The 24,041-nt window shown below is 35.7% G+C and overlaps 1 protein-coding gene across 11 annotated transcripts in view; it reads right to left on the bottom strand.

The window, feature by feature from the left end:
* Nucleotides 1-24,041, bottom strand: part of LOC144977128 (ranBP-type and C3HC4-type zinc finger-containing protein 1-like) — a 53,931-nt gene that overhangs the window by 19,195 nt on the left and 10,695 nt on the right. For 6 of the 11 annotated variants that reach the window (XM_078921958.1, XM_078921956.1, XM_078921955.1 and 3 more), the window contains exons 2-7: nt 19,001-19,265; nt 17,456-17,549; nt 11,766-11,964; nt 11,314-11,453; nt 10,588-10,782; nt 7,601-7,792 (exon numbers count right to left, since the gene is read on the bottom strand). In XM_078921958.1, the coding sequence (XP_078778084.1) occupies nt 7,601-7,792; nt 10,588-10,782; nt 11,314-11,453; nt 11,766-11,964; nt 17,456-17,549; nt 19,001-19,206 (1,026 nt within the window). In that variant the 5' untranslated portion in view covers nt 19,207-19,265. The remainder of the gene's footprint in view (nt 1-7,600; nt 7,793-10,587; nt 10,783-11,313; nt 11,454-11,765; nt 11,965-17,455; nt 17,550-19,000; nt 19,266-24,041) is intronic. The other 5 variants (XM_078921962.1, XM_078921966.1, XM_078921963.1 and 2 more) reach the window with 1 other exon arrangement.

The following is a 24,041-nucleotide window of genomic DNA, read 5'->3' as shown; positions in this document are numbered from 1 at the left end:
GTCTGTCTAACGTGGCATGACACCAAGCGATGTAACCTGCTCAGCACAGTTCACGGGAACGACACTGTGGAAAAACGTGTGCGGGCGAAGAACACCACAACAGGATATCGTTCTGGCCATAAACCGATGATTGTTGAAAGATACAACAAATACATGGGTGGTGTCGACCACTTCGACCAGCTCATGATCAATTACTACTACCCTCACAGAAATTACAAATGGTACCTTGCCTTGTACCATTACGTCAAGGAAGTCGCCCTCGTCAATGCACACATCAGCTACAAACAACATATGCAACGAAAGGGAAATGGAAAAGTTCTTGCCGTCAAAGACTTCAGGAAGGAGCTTATTGATCAGCTTGTGAAGCCGAATGTAGCGATCCGTCACCACAAGAAGAAGTCGCGGCCCAATGCTGCACATCCTCGTTTGGTGGTTTCACAATTTGATCATTTTCCTCGAAAGTATACAACAAAGGAGCGTCCAAGATTTATTGTTTGCAAGCACATGATAAGGAGGCAAACAAGTTACTACTGTGCACCATGCAATGCACCACTCTGCGTGGAACCGTGCTTCCGCCTGTATCACACGGAAGATGATTATCAAAAAGCCAGAGCGGCTCTTGGAAATTTGTGATTGTGAATGTTTCAATTATAATTAATTTCCACACTATATATGGAGTAGCAGCAAATTCTTTTATTTTTTTGGAGTAGCAGCAAATTCAATTTATTTTGGAGTAGGAGAAAATTCATTTTATTTTGGAGTAGGTAGCAGAAAATTCATTTTATTTTGAAGTAGCAGTGAATTCTTTGATTTTTCGGATTATCATGAAATAAAAACAAACCATCAGATTTGGAGCTACATAACAACAAGAACTGTTTATTTGCAATGTTGAATTATTTATTCATCCATTGCAATCTGTTTTATGGGGATTATAGGTAATGATTATTTGTCAATAACAGAAAACCTTTTTTTTTTAAATTTCAAACAATTTTTTTTAATTTTAATTTTTTTTAAAAAATCTAACAATGTTGAATAATAGCTATAAACTATATCAATGTGTTTGTCAGTCATTTCAGTGTATTTTCTGAAAATTTGAAGCAATTCCATGCCATAGTCATTGAGATATGGCCATTTTAGTACATGCACTAAAATGTTGAAAAGGCAGACCAGAATTGGTACTAAAACATGTAATCAAAACAAAATCACAATCGAATATGGACCCACATGACAAGAAACACTGTTATTTTTGCAATGTTAAGTTATTGATTCATTCATTTCAATCTGATTTTTTTGAGTTTTAAAGTAATATTTAATAAACAATAATTTGAAAAAGAACCACTTTTTTGTAAAAAAAAATGTAAAATTTAACATTTGATAATTTAAAAAAAAATTTTTAATCATTAATAATTGCCCGCAACTACGCCAATGCATTTCTTATTTATTTAAGTGTGTTGTCTGAAAATTTGAAGCAATTCTATGCCATAGTCATTGAGATATAGGCATTTTAGTGCATGTACTGAAATTTTGACAAGGCAGACCAAAATGGTTGTGCCAGCAGGGGAAACTACTGGGTTTATTGGTGTGATAGTAAAGTGTTAAATGTAACAAAACTGGTGACAAACAACAAACCGGAAAATGTTATGTTGGAAGAAAATACGATTCATCAAAGAATTATGAATATGTTGAAAAGGAAGAGAAAATATTGAAAGAAAGGTGTTGTTGCAAAGGAAAAGGAACCAAGTGTATCGAAGTAACAGAGGAAGACAGACAGCATATTTTTAATTTCTTTTCGAATGAATTACATACTTGGGGAGAAAAGCGCATCTTTATCAAGACACTTGTCGATATCCGCTCGTCAGAAAATTTAAAAATTAAATGAGGCTTACCTTAAGGTGACATGCATATTCCTTCACCGAAGAAGACCGGTCACCCATGATTCCTCACTCTTTACCGGTACACCCAATGATCAACAACGACTTTCATTTCATCGGATTAATTATCCAATTTCATCGAGTTCTTCCGAACAATTTACTGGATTATATCATTATTAAATCAACTGTGACTGTGTTATTGTGGAGAATTTAGAATTATTTGTGTTGTATTGGACTCTTCATCCCTCTTTACCGGTGTTTGCTTGTTTTAGCTAGACTAGGCTGAGTTCGTTATAAACAATGGCAGACGCCGTGAAATCACTCCTGTCTCTTAGTGAGAGATCGGAGAAAAATGTCGCAGAAATAAACCATGATGACTTTACAAAGAAAGGTCCTAAATCATGTTCTAAAGGGAAAAGAAAAGTTGAGTCAAAAAATGAAGCGTTGAACACTAATGGTGATACAACATCGCAGTCTACAGGACAATCATCGGCTATGACTTCTCTCTCACGCACTAATTGTGCTAAGATGAGTCGTACTAGTTCCCTCGCTAATTGCGAAGAGGAAAGAAAGGCGAATACGAGCCACACTAATACTCTTGCTAATTGCGAAGAGTCGAAAGGGAACAAATGCGAAAACAGTGAATTATCAATGATTAGAGAACAATTAGCGGAGTTGCCTAAAATTATTCCCGTAGTTGCCGAATTGAAAACGGCGTATGATAACTATCACGAAAGTGAAACTCAACAAGATAATGAAACCTGTGATTTTCCAGGTAACGATCATGAAATGATGACTCATGTGGCTGGGACTTCCCAGGCGGATATAAATAGACATGACCAAGACGTTGCTAGTGATAATTGTAGCATCGCATACTTTAAGGACATGTCAGGCACAGTTGTGCCATCAAGGCCCATAATCAACGATGACATTGCAGTTGGAATTTCTAATATTTTAGAGAAGGGAATAGATAATAGCACCAAAGACCGGCTATATGCTAAATATGAAGTCCCGCAGAATTGTTCTAGACTTAGAGCGATAGAATGCAATGAAGAAATTACTAAGATGGTGTCTAATCCCACTAGAGTTCGAGACACACATTTAGTCAAAGTTCAAGAGGGAATGATGAAGGGTATCACTGCGGCTATTGGCGCTTTTGACAGTTTAAGTGCACTGGACAATTTAAACGAAGATGCTAAAAAAGCGGTAACAAGACTTGCGGAAATTCTGCAAATAAAAGATCAGTTTTAAAATATTTTTTCAAACTAAATGGAGTGAGGAAATGTGTTTGAACACACTCTCATTGACTGGACAGTTTGGAGCTGGTGCCTGAAAGATGCAATATTAACCCACGTAAAACAGCGATCCCGATACTATGATAGGAGTTTGTTACAGAAAACACATTGTGATTGTGTTGATCAGTTTTTGAAAAAAATCAACACTATGCCTTCCCACTATTGCCGGAAATTGACCAATAAATTGTATTAGAACGCATGTTTAGGTCTTATACAGACACTACAAAACGTATAAAGATAAATGTTCCAAGGATGGCATCCATCACAGCTATTGGGATTGACCTTTCTACGCAGCTTTTTGAAAAAAATAACATGGCTTTATTGCCAAGAAAAGACAAATGCAATGAATGAATTAAACATGAAAGAGGAAACCTTGATAAAATGGCATGGAATTCTCATCGCGAAAAATGGGAGACAGCTCGGAAAGAAAAGGAAAAGGATAAAGCTCAATGAGCAACAGATACTTTATTGATCCCAATGGATCTACAGGCTGTTTTATTATCTCCATCGATTCAAGCCACTGCTCTTTACTACAGGACTAAGTTGACACTTTACAATTCACAATATTTGATACGGGAAGTTCTGAAGTGGATTACTATGTTTGGCATGAAGTAGTGGGAGGTCTGACCGCTAACGAGTTTTGTAGTTGTCTCTACAACTACTTATGCACAAAATTAACAACTGGTATTTACAAAAAAAATAATAATCTACAGTGATGGATGCAACAATCAAAATAGGAACAAGACAATGTCAAAAATGTTGAGCTTGTTGCAAGGAAGTAAGGTGTCAGAGTCAAACAAAATCATTTAGAGAAAGGGCATACTCAGATGGAGTGTGTCTCCATACATGCAGCGATTGAAAGATAGTTGACAAAAAATGGCAGACCTTGTGACATTTTCACTCCATCTGACTACATTACAATTGTTAAAACTCTTGCAAGAAAGAAGACAAGACTCCATAAATATGACTTCTTCCTGTCATTTGATGAAGTAACACCCTTAACGTCAATCAGACCAAGAAAGATGGTAGGAGACCCAACTGTTACTGACCTAAGAGCCCTTCATTATGAACCAGATCAAAATATACTGTTTAAACTGAACCACCCTGACAATTGGAAACTGCTCTCCCGATCAAAGAGTGATGGAATAGCAACTTCTCATGACCACCCAACACAGCTTTACGCCAGTGAGGGGAATATCTCTACAGAGAAATACCACTTCCAACAGATAAAACCAACTTTGCCTAAAGATGTACATGGATTTTACGACAATTTGTAACACTGATTGGATTCTTACAAATATCATTGCACTTGATTTGTAACTAACTTGGTCTACATTAGATGTTTATTCATGTTAAATATAATGAAATATCTATTGCATATTGATAACGAAGATTGAGAATTTTAAGCAAAAAAAATGCCCTCAAAGTTATACTTTTTTTTTAATTAATAAAAATAATGAATAAATCATAAATTGAAATGGAAAAAATTAATTAAATATTAACCAATTAAAAAAATGAAAAGAAAAAGAAAACACAAAAAAATATTTGATTCCAAGCAACAAGGCCTAGTTCTTATGGTAACAAAAGACTGATGATGGACATTATTCAATTTTGCTGAAACTCTGTCTTCGGTCAAAAGTAATTATTGCTATAATGTTCAATGCTAACAAGTTGATCTCAATCTATAAAATTTGTTAAAATAAAAAAATGTCACTTTGATCTTTCACAACCCTACACCTTGAGCACGGACACCAAGCCAATAAATAATATTTTAAACCCATGACCTGATACCAAGATTAGTAAAATTTTGTTTATTTATCATTATTATTATTATTATTATTATTATTATTATTATAATCATCCGTATGACCATGACGATGATAATAAAAATGATGGTCATAATAATAATGATACCAAAAATATAATAATAATAATAATAACAATAATAATAATGATGATGATGATGATGATGATGATGATGATGATGATGATGATGATGATGATGATGATGATATGATAATATAATAATAATAATAATAATAATAATAATAATAATAATAATAATAATAATAATAATAATAATAATAATAATAATAATAACAATAATAATAATAATAATAATGACACTGACAACTCATACAATTCAATACAAAGTATTAAGAAAAGTATTTATATCAGAGAATAGCAAATAAGTAGCATCTCTCCTTTATCTCCAAACCCGTTGATCAAACCTCGGAAGTGACATTGGAGGATTGATCGTCGTGAAAACACTGGGCACAAAGCGCTGATGTAGAAACCAGAGCTTCGATCAACGGATTTGTTAAAACGCTACTTTAGACCGTCGACATTTCTTGTGCTCATGGTATTTAGAGAAATTAGAAAATATTCCAAATGTGCAAATGATCGTAGAAACTCTCAGAATCCATGGAAAACACCATTGTAAAAATCAATCACAATATGTATTGAGAAGTGGCACAGAATATGAAATTCTAAGAAAAAAATAATGTCTGTGCTTTATCCATACTATTAATCCCTTTTTCATTCTATCCTATTATCACGATCATCAATGTCATCATCATCATTGTCTTTATCATCTAAAGAAGAATAACGGTCTCTTAAAAATGGATAGTTTTGGTTGTCATCATCGCCAAGAGAAGATGAGGACACTTGAGACACTTTTGGATAAGATTTTTTCTTCAGAAACATCTGATACATAGACTGATGGGGATTGACATTGAGGCCAGATACAGCAACACATTCCTGAGGGTGGACACGACTGCCACCTGCCTGTGATCCAGATAACTGATGAGAAGGATTCTCTTCTGGCAGAGGCTGGAGAAACAAAAGAAGGCAAAGGAGAAACGGTTGAATTCTGACTAACAAAAGAGCCAGAACAGTAATTGTTGAAGGAAATGAATTATTCAAGAGTCTTTGAATTTGAGAAATTGACAAGAGAGCAGCAGCCATGAAGATAGAACTGTAAATAGCTGTGTTAAAGCCAAGTTTAATGATCTTTTCTCAATATCAAAAATGTTCTAGCCAAGCCAGCAATTGTATCAATGTATTGATTTGTTGCAATGCCCTCTCTTTCTACTTTTAACTAATTTTTAACATGAAGTTATATGGAATAGAAACCATGATCGTGTTTATCCTGAGGGTTTCAATCATTTAGATTGTAAAGTAAAGACAAAATCTAATTCATTGAATGAACAGGACCATTGACTCTGAGGTTATATAAAATGCATTTTTGATCGATTCACAAAACAAAGATAGAACACAACACAATACAAACAGCATTTGAAAGAGTAAATAAGGGGAGTGTGTTTGGAAGAGATTGAGCCTCTAGTTGCGTCCAACAGTCAAAACTTTAATGAAGACAACCCAGATGGAAACAATATTCCAAAATGGCAACAACATCCAACAAGTGGGGAAAAAATTATTAAACATGACCCATTGCCTCTAAATGGTATTATGTCCAGTTGGTTAAGATGATTAATGGGGCATCGTGGTTCAGCAGTATGATCTTTGCTTTGTACCTGAAAAGTACCAAGTTCAACTACCCACTGTAATTTGTGGCAATGAGCAAGTCACCTCTCATTAGCTCACTTTGTGGTGCTGCACTGCGGCTGATACCTGGGTTATTCCAGTCTTCCTTTGGAATAGACCCTAAAGAGGAATTTCCCATTGGGGATGAATGAAGAGAATTTCTAGTGTTTATTTATTTTTAAAAGTGAATTAATTTACAATCACAAGTATGAAACTTGGATTAACTATGTATGATTTAATGAGGACAATGGAAACTATATCTTAAAGTGACAGAAACTAAAATTCCACATTGTTTATCATCTATGCTTTGACATTTTAAAAAAATTGACTCTGCATTGCTCGAATATAATACTGGTTTGAGGCTGCGAGTCACAAATTACAGAACCCTACGAGAGCAATGAGCCACAATACTGAGATACCAGTATTAAATAAATGTGTCCTTTAATCAGTCATTGATCACATGACTGACACAATCAGTTAACACACACACTCAATAAATATAAACACATGTTTTTCCTTTTAAAAATAAGCGACTAAAATGCCCTGCCAACCAAAAACTAAAAATGAAAACACAGACACATTTGAGACCACACTAGAGCCAAACTATAGACATGATATTAATGATTCTGATTTCCCATGCCCATATTCTTAATTTCACAACATAGGGTCTTTTTCCTTTAAGGATGTTGGAAAATCTGTTTAATCTGGGGTTGGCATGGTCAAATTGACTAGAGATATAAAATTAAATATGTTTTGTTTTGTTTTTGTTCTTTAAATTATTGGTAAGGTCATAAGGTACTTGCAACCAGACATGTTTCAAAATCTGGAACTAATGATGAGCAAATTCCAAGATTACTGTGACACTGTCATCAACCATCCTTCACTCACCTGTCTGGTCAACCTCTCCAGTTCATCCTGATGTACCAACATGGCCACCTCTATGTCTGTCATCTCATAACCTTCTGGCACATCATAGTCTTCTGGCCGGTCTGTAGAACACATTTCACAACCAGGTCGTGTCGGAAGATTGAAAAAGGTGCACAGTGGACATTCCCACCCAGGTGGACCAGGATGATTTTTCTAATGATAGAAAAAAAGTTTTTAACAGACAATAATCATTAATGTTACAGAAGCATGTTGCATGATGAATGAAGATATAAGGATATGTGATGCTTCAATGACAATGATCATGACATTTCTTGAGACTTCATATATACAGTGGAACCCATGTATAACAGGTCCGAATATGGCAAAGACCCGGTTATAACAGGACGTTTTTAAATCCTCATTTTATTCTCTCCATCTTTGCCTTTAGTAAATATTACCGGCGATAACGGGGACTATTAAGAACTTAATTGGTTTAAACACAAGGGCCATAACCCACTCAATATCTCCAAATAAAATACAGGAAAGCCTTCAACTAAAGGCAAAGGAGAGCTCGGCTAAGCCCATTTGTGAATACTATGAATGTGTGTGTGTGTGTGTGTTTGTGTGTGTGTGTGTGTTAGCTACTTACTATCAAACAGCATCATTTTCAGTATAACATGAGCCTTGCTGCAGGCAGACAGTGTGTATCACATTAAAACACATAAACACACACACATACACACACACATACACACATACAAAATGGTGATTTAGGCCATAAGTTTTTTCTCTTTCCCCTTTTGGATATAACAGGGATTTTAGGCCAATCCAACCATCACTGTTTATACTTAGGTTCCACGTAATTATTTCGCTTCTCATCTGAATTAAAAAGTATACTAAGCATCAATATAATATATGGTCAGAACTCAACCACCTATAGCGTCATTACAAAGTGTCACATTTTAAAATGCCAATAAAAATCAAAAAGCCAATGAAATTCTACAATAAATTTCTCAGGATCTACAAAATTAATAAAGTTTTTCATTATTTTATCAAAGCTAAAAAAAAAGAGCCAAAAAATTGACAGCTCAAAATGAACGAAAAATTTAATTTGCTTGAATCGTAAAAACGTCGGTTTCTATGGGCATTCTGTTGCGCTCTGTTCATCCCTCATCATCATCATTGCCTTTTTCACCCTTCGTCAGGGTATAGGCCACAGGCAAACAGTTTCCATCCCTCTCTATCTTGAACTAACTTTTTATAACTCTCGTTCCATGTCTTATCATTTCTCTGTATATCAGCTTCTTTAACTCTTCGTTCCCCGTGGCCTTCCCCTTGATCTTCTGCCCTGAGAATTCTAGTCCAAAGCTTTCTTTGTTATAATGGAGTCTTTCTTTCTAAGGGTAAACATGTATAGATCTTAGTCCAATTTGTGTATTATGCCTGGAATTCTCTTAACTTTTCAATGGTATATGAAAGCCAATGTGGCCAACAGTTATTAAGTTATGGGCAGTTAATCACTGGCCAGCTGAAATTGACGTTAAGTATACAAACAGCATATTTGATTTGTTTGTATTCCCATGTTTTCACCACAAGCATCCATTATACTAGCCATGCTTCTCTTCTAATTTTATAAAATTTGATATCACTTAGTCATTCGTTATATTTCCTTCAGTATAAAACGTCTTTTTTTTTTTTTTTAACAGAGTAGGAGGTCCTGTCGAGCACTCGCCTCACAAGCAAAGGGACTAGTAACATGCCCACATGTGGTAGAAATTTATTTTGACACCTGCTCTCCCTGTCCACCCAACAGAGATTGAGTAATTTTATCTGTTAGATCTGGCAGAAAGTATATAGTGACAGCCACTGTCCTATCCAAATGCTAGTCTGATGAAACTATAGAAACAGTGACATAATCTGGCTCCATAAGCCTTGTCATATTGAACGACTACTGTAATCAGGTACTCAAGAGAGAAAACGAGTGTCACAGCAAAGTATACCTTATGGGACTTTTCCTAATTTTTTTACTTGTTCCTCTATCAACTACTTTCATTTTTTAAAAATCAATATTGATAATTACTTAATCTTATCTGAACTAGCGACTAGCTAAGCTATAGCCTTCTATCCTTTTCCATTATATAAACATTGAATCTTTGATAAAAGATGTGATATCAATACCGATCTTTTTCTCATAGCAGTCAAAAGATAGAAAATCAGAAAAGGTGAGTGTAAAACAGTGCCAGACATAGCAAAAAGAAAAATACAAGAAAAACTCATCTTTTCAAACATCAGACCCCCTGATTATCGGTCAGATGTGATACCACTACACCAGTCAAGACATTACCTAAAAATCTCTATACCATTTTTTAAAAAAAACATTGAACAAAAAAAGACAAGTACAAAGAAATACTAATATGCTCCATTTTGCATAATCTATTTTGAAAATTCTGAGAGCAGGCACTGGTAGAAGGTAAAAATCTGAAAAGGTGCATAAGAAACAGTAGCAGTCAAGTTTATTTTCTCTGGAAAACATTATGAAATGTTAAGTTAGCCCATCCCATCCTGTTCTTGAAAGGAAGGGAAATTATATAAGCCAGCTGTTTATCATTAAAGTGGCGGACAAGGTCATTGAATCTGTTGTAGTGACATACAGTCGAGGAAAGATATATCAACATAGCCAGGACCGAGGTAAAATGTACAAACTTATTCTGATGACTTGTAATGAATGGACAAAGATCACATCAGGATATGTCAGCTGACTCAAAACACGACATTAAGTGCATCCAAATAAAACCTCACAAATAAAATAGTTTGACAATATGACACAGCTTTTTATGTATTTATTTTTTCTTCCTCTTCTTATTTTTATCATTAAATTCAATCAAGTTGTTGTGCAAATAGAAATTACCCGAAGTTAACAACTTTCTATTAAAGAGTTGTGAATCTTCCAAACGAATCTTTCCATTTACAAATCATCTTTTATGAAACAATGGAAAATATGTACTAACCCTAGGTTCATTTTTCTGCTGAGCAGATGAGAACAATGATGACTGTGGTGGAATAACTTTCATCAGAGGATTTTGATTTAATTCAACTTTGGTTTGGTCATAGACATCCTGCTCTCCATCATCATCCTGAATAGGGATGCGAGGAGGGATGGGTGGCGCTGGATATTGACCTATTGCCTCTATCTCACTTGGTGGCTTGATTAAAAAAAAAGAAGACAGAAAGAAAAAAAGAAAAACAAAGATAAAAATAAAAGGAAAGAGAGATCAATTTATAAAAATTGTTTTTTGCCATATTCTTAAAAAATGTTTAATTAATCAAAATTAATCAAAGAAAGACCCAGTCCTATAAAGTATCTCTGCATTCATCCACTAAACTGAAGACTGATTACCTATGTAAAGACTTTTTGTTTTTCATTTTGGCCATAACTTTTATTTCAAAATATCTAAGTTTGAAAACTACGATTAAAAAAATAATAAAATGAATATTCAAAAAGGATGGCAATATATCGTTATCTCTAATGAAACTTAATCAAAATGTGCCTACTAGGAAGACCATAATCAGTTGGCAAACATGTAACAGAAATCATTATGGAGAAAAACCCAAGTATCCGATCTTATTAGTCTCTTACTTCTGGTCAAAGCTTGTAAATCTTTTATTTAAAAAGGTAGAAGTTCACTATTCCTGTGTGTTAAAAATAGATATTGATAGTAATATCTTGACCATACTGAAAATATCTGCTTGTGCATGCCATTGCCATAAACATTATTGGAATTCTTGAGCAACATGTCCAAGTTCTTCCCACGTTCTTCAAACGACAAAGTAGCACTCATTATGGTAGGAGACATTAAAGAAGGATCTCGACAATCTGTTTTCAAAAAAAAAAAAAAAGGGGGGGGGGGGGGGGGGGGGGGGGGGGGGGGGGGGGGGGGGGGGAATGTGTGGAATTTTGTTTTTAAAAAAATAATCTATCTTAAGCTCTAAAACAAAGATGTTAACTATAAAACGTTATAACATATCACATAATGCAATAATTCTATTCATATAATAAAAAATACTTTGTGAATGTTTAATTGTATATTTTGGTTAGCATGAGCGAAGAGAGGGAGAGGGATTGAGAAGTCAGTCTGTTTCCATTTTTAAAAAGTTTGATAGTGTATGTAACAGATATTAAACCTACCATCTCTAAATGATTCCCCTCCAGTTTCCAATTCATCATTGATGATGGGGCCAGGAAATCGATCTGTCACAATATACAGGAAAAGAGTATGACCAGGTCTACTGATGCCACATTTCCCAAGAGTCATGCTGTCTTCTGGAATCTTCTTCCCAATTATCCATCGCTGTACATCTGTGGGAATGTTGTAGTGCGCCAAAACCTATAAAAGGCAGATGAGTTAGTATTTAGCATTTACAAAAAAAAAAAAAAAAAAACAGACAAAGAAACAAAAATGCATAAAAAATTATGTCACCATTAGTTAAAGAGCCTTAACAAACAATGAAATAATTATGGAGGGTCTTGATGATGATCTGATATTTGCAAAACTATAAAAGATATGAAATGTTCAAGGGTATCAAAACAAAGCTTAGTTAGTTTCCCTTGCGTTTATCAATTTAAATTTCAATATAGTCATCGTTCTTGAGAAAAATTCACTTGGAGTTAAATTGGGACTGTAAAGGGGAGTGTTCTATGACTTCACAAAAACTGCTCCTTTCAATGTATTGTGTGTTTGTGTGAGCATTCTCGGTATCCAATGGGCCCCTACATTCCCGTAACCCAGGATATATCCAACTTTTCCCGATGAAATTCCAAACTGTCGCAAAGGGTCTGATTGTGTTATGCGCGGTTAACTCAGAAAAATTCATCAATGTTTTATTGTTTTGATACAGTCGATGCTGTTTTGTCAACGACCACTGCGAACCTGGTTGTTAATGTTGGTGGAGGCAGCATCAGCTCAAGAAAAACTCTTAATCCACCTTTGAACTTTTCAAATGCCAACACATGAGTCACCATAAATAAGTTTCAGCCTTTCATGAATGTTTATGGGTGCACATCTCTCTGCAGTAAATACAGCCCTCTGTTTGATGAATAATTCATTTTAATTAAGTGATTTCTTCAAACAATATGGTGAAATAGGGGTTCTTTCAAATTAAGAACATTTTAAAACAAGAAATAGCATCTAAGCAAAATTTGGCCACGAAATGGAGGAACAAACTGCGCACCTTTTGATGTATTGGAAATATCCAATAGGCATCAAGATTTTTCAGCCACACCTAGTAGCTACCAGCGCCGAGGTTCAAGTACATATCAAAAAGTGCTCAATAAACATATTCAGCAACTAAAAATAGAACAACCTCAACAAAAGAACAAAACTGAGAGTAATTTAATGTCATTCAAACAAATTCAAGTTGAAATCACAAATGATAAATACCAACCCCCTTAAAACAGAACAAAAATAGAGAATTTTCCACATGAAACAATTATCAATTAAACAAGTGAAATTCCTATGGTTGAGGAGACACAGCAGTTTTCAATCTGACAATTGTCAAATTAATAGTACTATTCGCACATGAAACAGCATCCCTGAAAATGTCAGAGCAACCAATAACCTGACAATATTCTGTAATTATTTAAAATGCGACCAGTTTAAAACCAATAAATAGATAGTACCTCAATGCCACACCACCACACCAAGTTGCGTCAATCTTCATCACATGAAGCTGCAACTGTTTTCAGTCATGATAATGGCAATTTGTCAAAAAGGAAGAAACATCTATCTGTCAAGCCCAAATCTAATTCAAAAGTAAAATATCTCTTCATTGTTGCTTAATATTACGTAATAAATTACTAACTTCTTAGATACAAAACTGACTTTTTAAAAATATAATTTAACAAATTGTCATTTCCAATTAAACACTTTAGAGCACTATAATGCCGCCCATTATATAAAGAAATTATGATAAACTTTTGGCCAAAAGGAGGTATTTGTTTTTATACTACAAACTCAGCTAGTGTCTGTATTATTGCAACCTTGTGTTTATGCAGCTTATAAATAAAAATCTTTAATCAGTGATGATAATAGCAATTTCTCAAAAAGGAGGAAAATTTCTCGGTCTATCGATCAAACCCAAGCAAAATGTAATAATAACAGGAACATAGTTTTATATTACTTAATATATTACTACTAGTGTAAATCCATTCTTATCATTAGACATAAATCTACTTTTTGTAAACATTTAATGAATTGTACTTTCCACATAATATTTTAAAGGCCTACAATATTATTCAAATCACTTACTGCATCAACAAATCATGATAAACTTTTGACCAAAATATAAGGCCAGAAAAAATTGTTTTGTTTTGATTATAAAGAAGGCTACAATATAATTTTGTGGCCGAAACCTAGTGGTTATGCAGCTTATGAATACAACCCAAAAATCTCTCAACTTTCAAACCATTGTCCAAAAGTTTAAAAAATAATGTTTACACCCATTTGCTCCATCCCCTTCCCTTTCGATCATCTTTTCATCCAAGGCCATCATGGGTATTGAGCCACTTTTCACATTTAGCACCAGAGTGTCTAGACAAACATCATGAAGTGTTACCAAAAAGCATGAAGATGAGCAGAGGTGTGAAAAAATGACACAAGACAAAAACTGATTTTTCAGCTGAACTACCACTTAACGGAAAATGTTTGACATGGCAAAAACAGCGGAAAATTTCTGAAAAAATCCTAAAATCCCGGAATTCTGCTTATCCGCGGAAGATTATCATCACCGCATTTTGGACTGGATTGGATTGGACAATTCAATCAACCATTTGATAAAGAGAAAACCAAAACATGTTAATATTCAAGATTAAAGGTCCCCTGATTTGAACTGGAACCTGCCATGGGCAGCACAAAGTTCTTTATCCATATATTATCTCATTATCCTGGGGTATAAATGGGCCAGTAACAATGTTATTTCTGTAAAAATGAAAGAAATGGTCATAGCACCTTCCAGGTATCACGTCTCTTCCTACATGTTAAGTATCAGTATTGGTTTGGGTCTCCTTATGGAACGCTTTGAGTGTACTATATTATATAAAATCACTTCCTTTTTATTTTTTTAAACATAAAAAAAAAAATCTCAAATATTTCGAGGGTGATCCAGACTTTGCCTCTCAAAATCAATGTTTTTCAACAGTAATCCTCTCATAGCCCCCAGAACAATCTGAATGTTTTTAACAAGACTTATAATGGCAACCTCTCAATTAGAGACAAAGATGAACGGTTCAACAATTGACAATTGAGCAATGGAAATTATATAGCATACTTAAGTGATATTTAAAAATTATGAGACTGTTTTTTCACATTAACATATTTGTTCCATCTTTTTGCTTGATAAAAATGAATGATCGGTCTTAGGGACCAGTAGGCTATTCCACAATGTAAAAAGGTCTTCCAAGAATCCCATTTTTCACTATATTAGACAATCAGTGATGCTACTTGGCAAACTAAAAAAAGCCTCAAAATTGTGAGAATATGTCATATATTACATTGAGTATGGCTTCAAAGTATCGAAGTGGAATACTGTTAAAGTTTAGCACAGTAGGTACTTGTCAGGGGTGAGAATGACTGGTCACAAAAAAGGAGGAAATTTTTCATCGTGAAGATCATGACCCATTCATGCGACCATAACCTATAAATTTGAATTTCACTAAAATTTAGTGAGATGCGATCCAAAATTTGTCTTGCAGCAATTTCTGACAGACCTCGTGGAATTTCAAAAGTTGAAAGTGTAATTACAACATTCGGTGGTTGTAGCAGGGATGATGATGTGGTGGTGGTTGTAGTAATAACAGTAGGGATGATGAGGTTGTGATTGTAGTAGTAGTATGGATGATTGTGTGGTGGTGGTTTTAGTAGCTATGGTAGGAATGATGATGTGGTGGTAGTTGTAGTAGTAGTGGTGGTAGGGATGATGTTGTGGTGGTTGTAGTAGTAGTGGTGGTAGGGATGATGGTTTGGTGGTGGTGGTAGGGATGGCGGTTGTAGTTGTAGTAGTGGTAGGGATGATGATGAGGTGGTGGTTGTAGTAGTGGTAGTAGGGTTGATGGTGTGGTGGTGGTTGTAGTAGTAGAGATGGTAGGGATGATGGTGTGGTGGTGGTTGTAGTAGTAGTGGTGGTGGGGATGATGATATGATGGTGGTTGTAGTAGTAGTGGTGGTAGGGATGATGTGGTGCTATTTGTAGTAGTAGTGGTGGTAGGGATGATGGTGTGATGGTGGTGGTAATAGTAGTGGTGGTAGGGATGATGATGTGGTGGTGGTTGAAGTAGTGGTAGTAGGGTTGATGATGTGGTGGTGGTTGTAGTAGGAATGATGATGTGGTGGTAGTTGTGGTAGTGGTGCTAGGGATGATGTGGTGGTAGGGGTGATGTGGTAGTGGTGGTAGGGATGATGATGTGGTGGTGATTGTAGTAGTAGTGGTGGTGGGGATGATGATATGATGGTGGTTGTAGTAGTAGTGGTGGTAGGGATGATGTGGTGCTATTTGTAGTAGTAGTTGTGGAAGGGATAATGATGTGGTGGTGATTGTAATAGTAGCGGTGGTAGAGATGTTGATGTAGTGGTTTTGGTGAGTGTTTTTTTATTCAGTGATGATAATAGCAATTTGTCAAAAAGGAGGAAAATTGCTCGGTCTATCGATCAAACACAAGCAAAGAAACCTAGTAGTTATTCAGCTTATAAATACAACCCAAGAATCTCTCAAATTTAAAGCCATAGTCCAAAGGTAAAAAGAAAAAAGATTAAACTAAGCCAGATGATTTAATGGATAGTTGCGAAAGAAAGAGAGAGAGGTAGGAGTGGGGGGGGGGGGGGGGGGGAGGAGAGACTTCTTATATGTATTGACCTTTTGAATTCTATATCCACAAAAAATAATAAAGAAGAAAAGGGAAATAGAGAGAGAGAGAGAGAGAGAGAGAGAGAGAGAGAGAGAGAGAGAGAGAGAGAGAGAGAGAGAGAGGGAGGGAGGGAGAGAGAGAGAGAGAGAGAGAGAGAGAGAGAGAGAGAGAGAGAGAGAGAGAGAGAGAGAGAGAGAGAGAGAGAGAGAGATTAAAAAGGCAATAGGTACCTACACCAGGGGAAAAAAAATCCAGACCCATTTGTCCATCCCCTTCCACCATCAACTAACTAATCAAAGAACACTACTGGTCTTCTGTGTCAATTGTGACATCTGGTGCCATACTGTCTGGCTCAACGTCATAAAAACGGGACCGTCACCAAATTTCACGAGACTAAGCACAGGTGTCAAAATATGACATAAGACATAATGGTGATTTTGTGGTTTTGAGGAAAATGTTTGACACGGCAAATTTGAAAAAGGAGGAAATGTGATGGGATGGGCGGAGATAAACTACCATTTAGGCGGAAATCCGCCTTTAGGCGGAAGATTCTCAGCCCTGCTTGTTATTGTATTTGAAAGTAAATAATATACACAAAAAATAAAAGTGGACCAATTTTAAACGAAATTGATAAAAGAAAGTGCTGAAGTAATTTTTAAAGTTCCAGCTTGCTTCCCCGACCATCACAACTGGAGAAGCCTGCAGATCCTGTCAATTGCCAAAAAAAATGGATTTCCAGATAAAAGTGGCAACCCTGGACATCTAGTGAAACTTAGCTTGAACATTCCAATTCCTAACTAGTGAGAAAAAATGAATACACGAGTTTTGAAAAGTGATGAGTTACCGCCATGTCTTTAATACTGCCCAAGTAACCAGGTAAATAAGTAAAAAAGTTAAAGAGCTGAAAAGAATTCAATCTAAACTTTAAGGGTCAAAGCATATAATATACAGTTGGTCATTTCCAATTCATTTCAACTCACCTTCCGTTTCAAAGCCTTTACTGAATCAGTTGACCTCACAGACAGCTCAATTTTACTTCCACTTGTCTCTCTGGATTCTACATGAACAGAGACACTGAAAAGTGGCAACCAAATAAAACATAGGTGAATAAGATGTTGCATCTTAACTTTTATAATTTACAAATTACACTAAAATGATTTGCTATTTTCTATAAATTCATATTTACTAAACAAAATGTAATTTCGTAAATATGTATTAGTATTTATGTCCTTTCGTTGGATTCTAGAAATGTTCAACTTATACTTTTACTTCTACTGTCCTTCAGCAATATTACGATACCCCTGTAAAATGCATTTAAACTTCTTATCTTTAAACGATACAGAGTAAAAGGCCCTTTTAACAAGATAAGTGGTTCATTTATAATGAACAAATAAAAACAAAACAACAACAAAAAAGCTATCAATGGCTAATTTAAAATCTGCAATAAGAAATTTAAGCAGATTCTTGATGTCTTTATCAAATATCAATGAAACATAATCTAATTCATTTTCACTGGATAGCTTTTAAATAGCAACAATCGAGGATTCTTGAACTCAAAGGTTTTAGAGTTTTGAGGGGATTCTAAAGCACAAGGGAGGATTTTTTAAAAATGTTTTTAAGGATTTTATATAGAGGCCATTTCAATTTCAGCGCCACTAAAAGGAAAGAAAATGGGAAAGTGAAAAAAAGTTTAGAATTACAATTAAAAGCACGCCAAAAAGTAAGACAAAGTGGAATGGTCTAACTAGGGAACAGTTGTAGATTCCAAGTGCACACAATCAAGTGTACTTGGTTTGAGATCACCTAAAATTCTCGTCCAGACACCAGCAGAAGATCCCACTAAGATATTCAAATGTTTAGAGAATAAATCCAAAACAGAAAACATAACCAACAATACATAAGAGAGAGTAAAAAAAAAATCATCCCCCAAAATTAATATATTAAACACTTGACTGTTTCCCCTCTCAAAAACCAAACATTCCAGGACAAAGACAGAAAGCAACTTGGAAAATAGATATAACGGATAAAAGACACAGCAAGTGACCTCCACAGAGGTCAAAAGACCACACCCAGTTGGGTAGGATGGGCTGGGGATATTGTTTAGATTTCAAAAAGCAAAAGAAGGCATGTATTCTTGTATCATTTCCCTCACATGACTTTGATGACATTATTCATGATTAAAAGAAGTATTTTTTAAAAATTATCTTTATCATTTGACATATCCATCTGTCTTGTACGATCAAATTTGAAATTTATCAGTTTCGTCACAAATGCCTTGCTGTAAACTTGATATCATTATGTGCAACCATTTACTGGAAGGAGTTTAAAGATAATGATAGTCAAAGGATGAATAATAAGAGAATGAAACAAATATCATGTCAAAAACAAAATGAAATGTTAAAGGTCCTCATCACAATTTTTTTTTTAACAAAAACTTTCATCAAATGTGAATATTTGTTTCTATAATTTTACGTCATTCCAATTTACCTTAGTGTTAGTAAAAGCATTCAATATACTTCACCTACCTGAACTCTTTTTCTTTATTTGATTGACTGTCAAGAGCCTTTGATATGTTAATTTCCAATTTCAGTTGTTTATCTGACACCTCTGCCACTAAATCCTTTGCCAATTGTGCATCCCCATTATGTATAGCCTCAGACAAACGGGCAACAAGTGTTTGTGCGTCCACTTCAGTCCAATGACAAGTAGTAGGTTCAGATGCAGATGCCATACTATTGGGGTTTTCAAGCACAATTATTTAACGCATATCCGTATATGCCATCCTTATTTCTGTTGAGAAAGAGTATAACACATTATCAATTCATAACCACCATTGTTTATATAATATGACTATAAATTAGGAAACATATGTTACAGTGAATGACATAATCAGTCGGATGGTGAAAAGGTTTGAACTGAGATATTGCCAAGTTTAGTTAGGTCAAGTTTTATCAAAAATGAGTACTTACTTGTCATAAATGATTAAATCAACACTTTTTGTACATCTTCGGAAATTAATTGCACTTCTAAATATTTTTTACAGCTAGCCAAGTTGAAAAAGTATGAAATTTGAGAAAAGTTGTTGGACACCTTTCCCATACATCTGACCATAACTTCATGAAAAATCACCAGATTTACTTCAAATAAAGATTAAAATGCTCTTTTAGATAATGCAAAAAATGCAAATTGAAAATGTTCACCTTCCTACTGAATATGTCATGCAATGAATGTATATGCCCATGGTATATGGCAACCTTTTGAAATTAAGAATATGATGAGATTATCTGACAAATCAAGGAACTCACTTCAATTTTAAGTTTTAAGTAAAGCGAGTGGCAATTCCTATTTGAATGGATCAGGCCATTTAGCATGAAATACAAAATATTTGAGAGATTAATTGCTTGTTTTGTTTTTAAGGGTTTTATGGCACTTGCAACACATTAAGGTTATATCAGCGCCAGTAAAAAGGAAGAAAATGGGATAGTAAAAAGTTATAGAATTATAATTAAAGCACAAAAGAAAAGGTAAGACAAAGGGGAATTGGTTCAAATAGGGAACAGATGTACTCGTAGATTCCAAGAGCACACCGTCAAAGTACTTAGTTTGGGATCACCTAAAAGTAAAAGTCTCATCCAGACACAAGCACAAGTTCCAACTAAGAGGAATGCACTCAAATGTTTACCAATCATATAATATAATATGTAAACTTAACATAATACAATGCATAACAGAGAGATGATTTACAAGGAAAAAACATCCTCTCCCAAAACTATAACTATACATTCGACTGTTTCCCTCCCAGCCAAGGAACTCCAGCAAGGATCAGGACAAAACTAAGTAATCTCATTCCAAGACAATGACAGGAAACAATTGGAAAACGGGTATGGGGGGATAGAAGAAAGAGCATGTACCTCCCTGCCCACTATGGGAGGTCAGGATCCCCACCCAGTGAGAGATTAAAAAGTCTCAATAACCCAATAGCTTCTTATGATTTTAGTAGATAAATTGTAATCAAATTTAAATCTTTTTTAAAAATGTGTTTAGAAAGTAAAATTCTGTTCATTCATTTGTGTTATCATAGAGTACTTGTTGCTTTCAGAATTAGATCATATGGCATATCTTTTATTTTGATGGTTGATGGGGGGGGGGGGGGGCAGAGGGTTTTTTTTATTTAAAAAAAAACAAAATGAAACATTTCTTTATCATTATTAATGCCCTGAAAAAAAGTTTGAAAGTCTTTATTTTAACAAGAATGGTTATGTTTATTGTTGTAAATCATTTCAATTAAATACCATTGTTCAGCAACAACAACAACAACAACAACAACAGAAATGCAATTTTATTTATATTCGAAAGCATAATATTCCTTATCGAAAAGACTACAGATTACAGTTTACAGATTATCATTGACATCTCAACTAAATAAAAAATTGAATTAAAAAATTATGGCTAATTTATTTAAAAGAATCTCTCTAAGGTTATGAAAAAATTGCTATTATATAAGTTGATGTCAGGAGGATCTTATCTTTTTTTTCCAAGAAACACTTGATATTTATGATAAAACAGTGTATTTATTACTTTCTGAAACAAATAATTTCCACAAGAATCTTTATGTTTATGTTTATAATATTATTTCAGTACTGTAATTCTGAAAATGAAAAAATATAATTCCACAACCGCATTGTTTGTGCTGTAAAACAAAATCTGCCAACTAAAACACCCCTAATGGATCACCGCCTTGACGTTGGAGGGGGTGCTTGAGGCATATCAGGGCCAAAGGAGTAATTCTGGTTGACCGTCACTAGACCATCTCGGATGTCAAGCCGATAAGCAGGTACCTTGAACGGCCCGCCCTGATATGTGACGGAATGGAGATCCAATCTGGTTCCCGAATGGCTGCGGCTATCCCAGGTTCCACATTATCTATCATGGTTCTGTCTAGCTCTCAATCTCAATGGCAGCAGCAATCGGCAGCCTAGCCAAATACCACTGCAATTGTATCCCCAGGGTTGTCGGCATGGTCAAGAAATCTGCGATCGTCCCAACTCAAATTTAGCTGGAAAATGCAATATTGGGGTCAGTGACATGACAAACATACTATCCCTCAGTATCGAGAGCCAGAATATGGCCAAAAATGAGCTCTTAACAAAGCTACTGGTCGTCAATAGCATTGACATTCTCCTACTACAAGAGACCCATCTTTATTCAGGCGCACAATCTTCTCGATTCCTGATCCCAGACTATACAGTGGTCCAACGAGAGGACACCTCGAGGCTCAGAGGAGGTATTAGCATCTATGTGAAAGAGCCTTCAAAGGTAAGGGTCATAGAGACTATTACGGACAACAACGGGGTGAATAGAATTTCCATGGAGGTCGGTGGGTTGTATCTGCACAATATTTTCAAACCACCAAGAGCGATTTGGATTACACCACTGGTGTAACCATCCTTCCATCTGCCTGGGAGACTATAATAGCCACCACCACAAATGGGGCTACAGATACTGCAACGAGGCAAGTAGACAACTCCACTCATGGATGGACTGTAACAATCTGCACCTAGTTTACACTCCTACGGCCAAGGGTACTTCAGGGGCACCCGCCATAAGGAGTATACTCCTGACCTCACCCTCATGATGAAGGCAGTGACAGGGAACATTGCAGGTTAAGCAGACAGTCCTTGGCAACTTCCCGCATTGCCAGCACAGGCCGGTACTTGTCACAGCTAAAGTGACAATCCCAAGGATGCAGTCTCTCCCACTCTACAGATAGAACTTCAGGAAGGCTCACTGGGAGGAATTTACTTCCTATATCAAGTCCCAAGTCAGAGAACATAACCAGATTTAACAGGATGCTGGTTAAGACCGCTCACCACTCCATTCCTTGGGGCAAAAAGAAATTCTACACCCCATGCTAGACAGAGGAGTCAGAAAAGCTGTACACGGAGTAGCTACCAGAAGACCCAGTCCCATGATGTAGCCGATATACTAAGTAGCTTCAAGTTCAGTCTCTGGCTGAAGGAAGGAAGCAACTGTGTCAAGAGGTCATGGAAAGCCTCAACTTTAAACACACTAGCCGCCAATCTTGGCGACTGATAAAGAAGTTGGATCCTGACTGGGATTTCGCAAAGGCTGCACGGGAATGTGAGGCAGACACAATTGTCAAGAATATGAAAAAACGTAGCCAGTGGATCCCGAATCAGTCTTTCTAGTGTGGTTTCTGCAAGGCATATTGTACGATTTTAGTTCCCTACCTGTGGATGAAGAGTCAGACTGAACATCCCTGTTCAGTCCCCGAGAAGTGAGTGCAGTGATTAGCGATATAAAGAATGGAAAGCAGCAGATATGGTGACGCATCTGGGCAAAAAGGAAAGCTTCCACAAGTGCTATAGCCAGTAAATTACTAAAGGCAATAGGGAGAAAAAAAATGGGGATTTAAAAGTAAAAGCCCTCTGTTATAATCGTGTCCTGTGATAATTGGACATGTAAAAAAGGGGTCCACTGCTTGACATCTCAACTTTATGAAAAATGAAATTAAAACTATTCAAAAGAATATATTATCAAATTAAAAATAGGCAGTGTCTGCGTACACGGTAACCGGGCACCTAGCCTCAGGATCTACGTACACAGTAACTCAGGTAACTGGTTTGCCGCTACAATACAAGCAATGGATGGACCTCGCAATCTATGTGTATGTGTGAGTGTGTGTGTGTGTTATTTTTAAAAAATCAAACAATACAATATAACCCATTAAAGGCGAGATTCAAGGTTACCATGTGTAATGTTTCCAAGTAATTAATTTAATGAATTACATCCCCTGTTTTATAATTTACTTTCACTTTCAATACTTCCAGTCTTCTACTTTCACTTCTTTGTTTTTGGTTATCTTTGTATCCTGCCGGCAAGCAGCAACCAACTCTGTATCATGCTTATCAATAAACTTTAATCTTCATCCATCCATCTTTGCATTATTAAATTATCATTTAATACCCATTCAAACATTACATTGGCGACGAGAGGGTACATCCACGCAAGTATTTACTACTTCAAATAGAGTATTTTATCAAATGATTAACCTATAGCCTATAGGCTATAGTCTATAGTTCATCACAATCGTGTTTGTAAACAATGGCTTCTCTAGGCTTGCCTACCTACCCAACATTCGACTGTGCATCAGCAGGTCGAGCTGTAAGATGGCAGAAGTGGGTCTCTCGTTTGAAAAACTTGTTTGTTGGCTACGGAATAGAGTCCGTTGAAAGACAAAAAGCGCTGCTACTCACCTTTGCCGGTGACGAACTCAATGACATCGTTGATACCTTCACTGAAGAACAACTAACTCCGAGAGGCAATGAGACACACTTTTCAAAACTTTGTGATACAATCACCAACCATTTTAGCCCACAAAGCAATAGGGAATACCAACGATATGTTTTTCGACATACACACCAGTCATCTGATAACATCGAGGAATTCTACGCAGAACTGAAACAGTTATCTCTCACTTGTCAGTTCCACGACGCGGATGCCGAAATTAAATCGCAGCTAATATCAGGCTGTAAATCGCAAAAA

This window comes from Berghia stephanieae, chromosome 7, assembly GCF_034508935.2.
Source record: "Berghia stephanieae isolate SIO BIC M18660-M18661 chromosome 7, UCSD_Bste_1.3, whole genome shotgun sequence".
In the NCBI taxonomy this organism is placed as follows: Eukaryota; Metazoa; Mollusca; class Gastropoda; order Nudibranchia; family Aeolidiidae; genus Berghia; species Berghia stephanieae.
The sequence above is the reverse complement of the archived record's forward strand: the minus strand, read 5'-3'. Positions and strand labels throughout refer to the sequence as shown.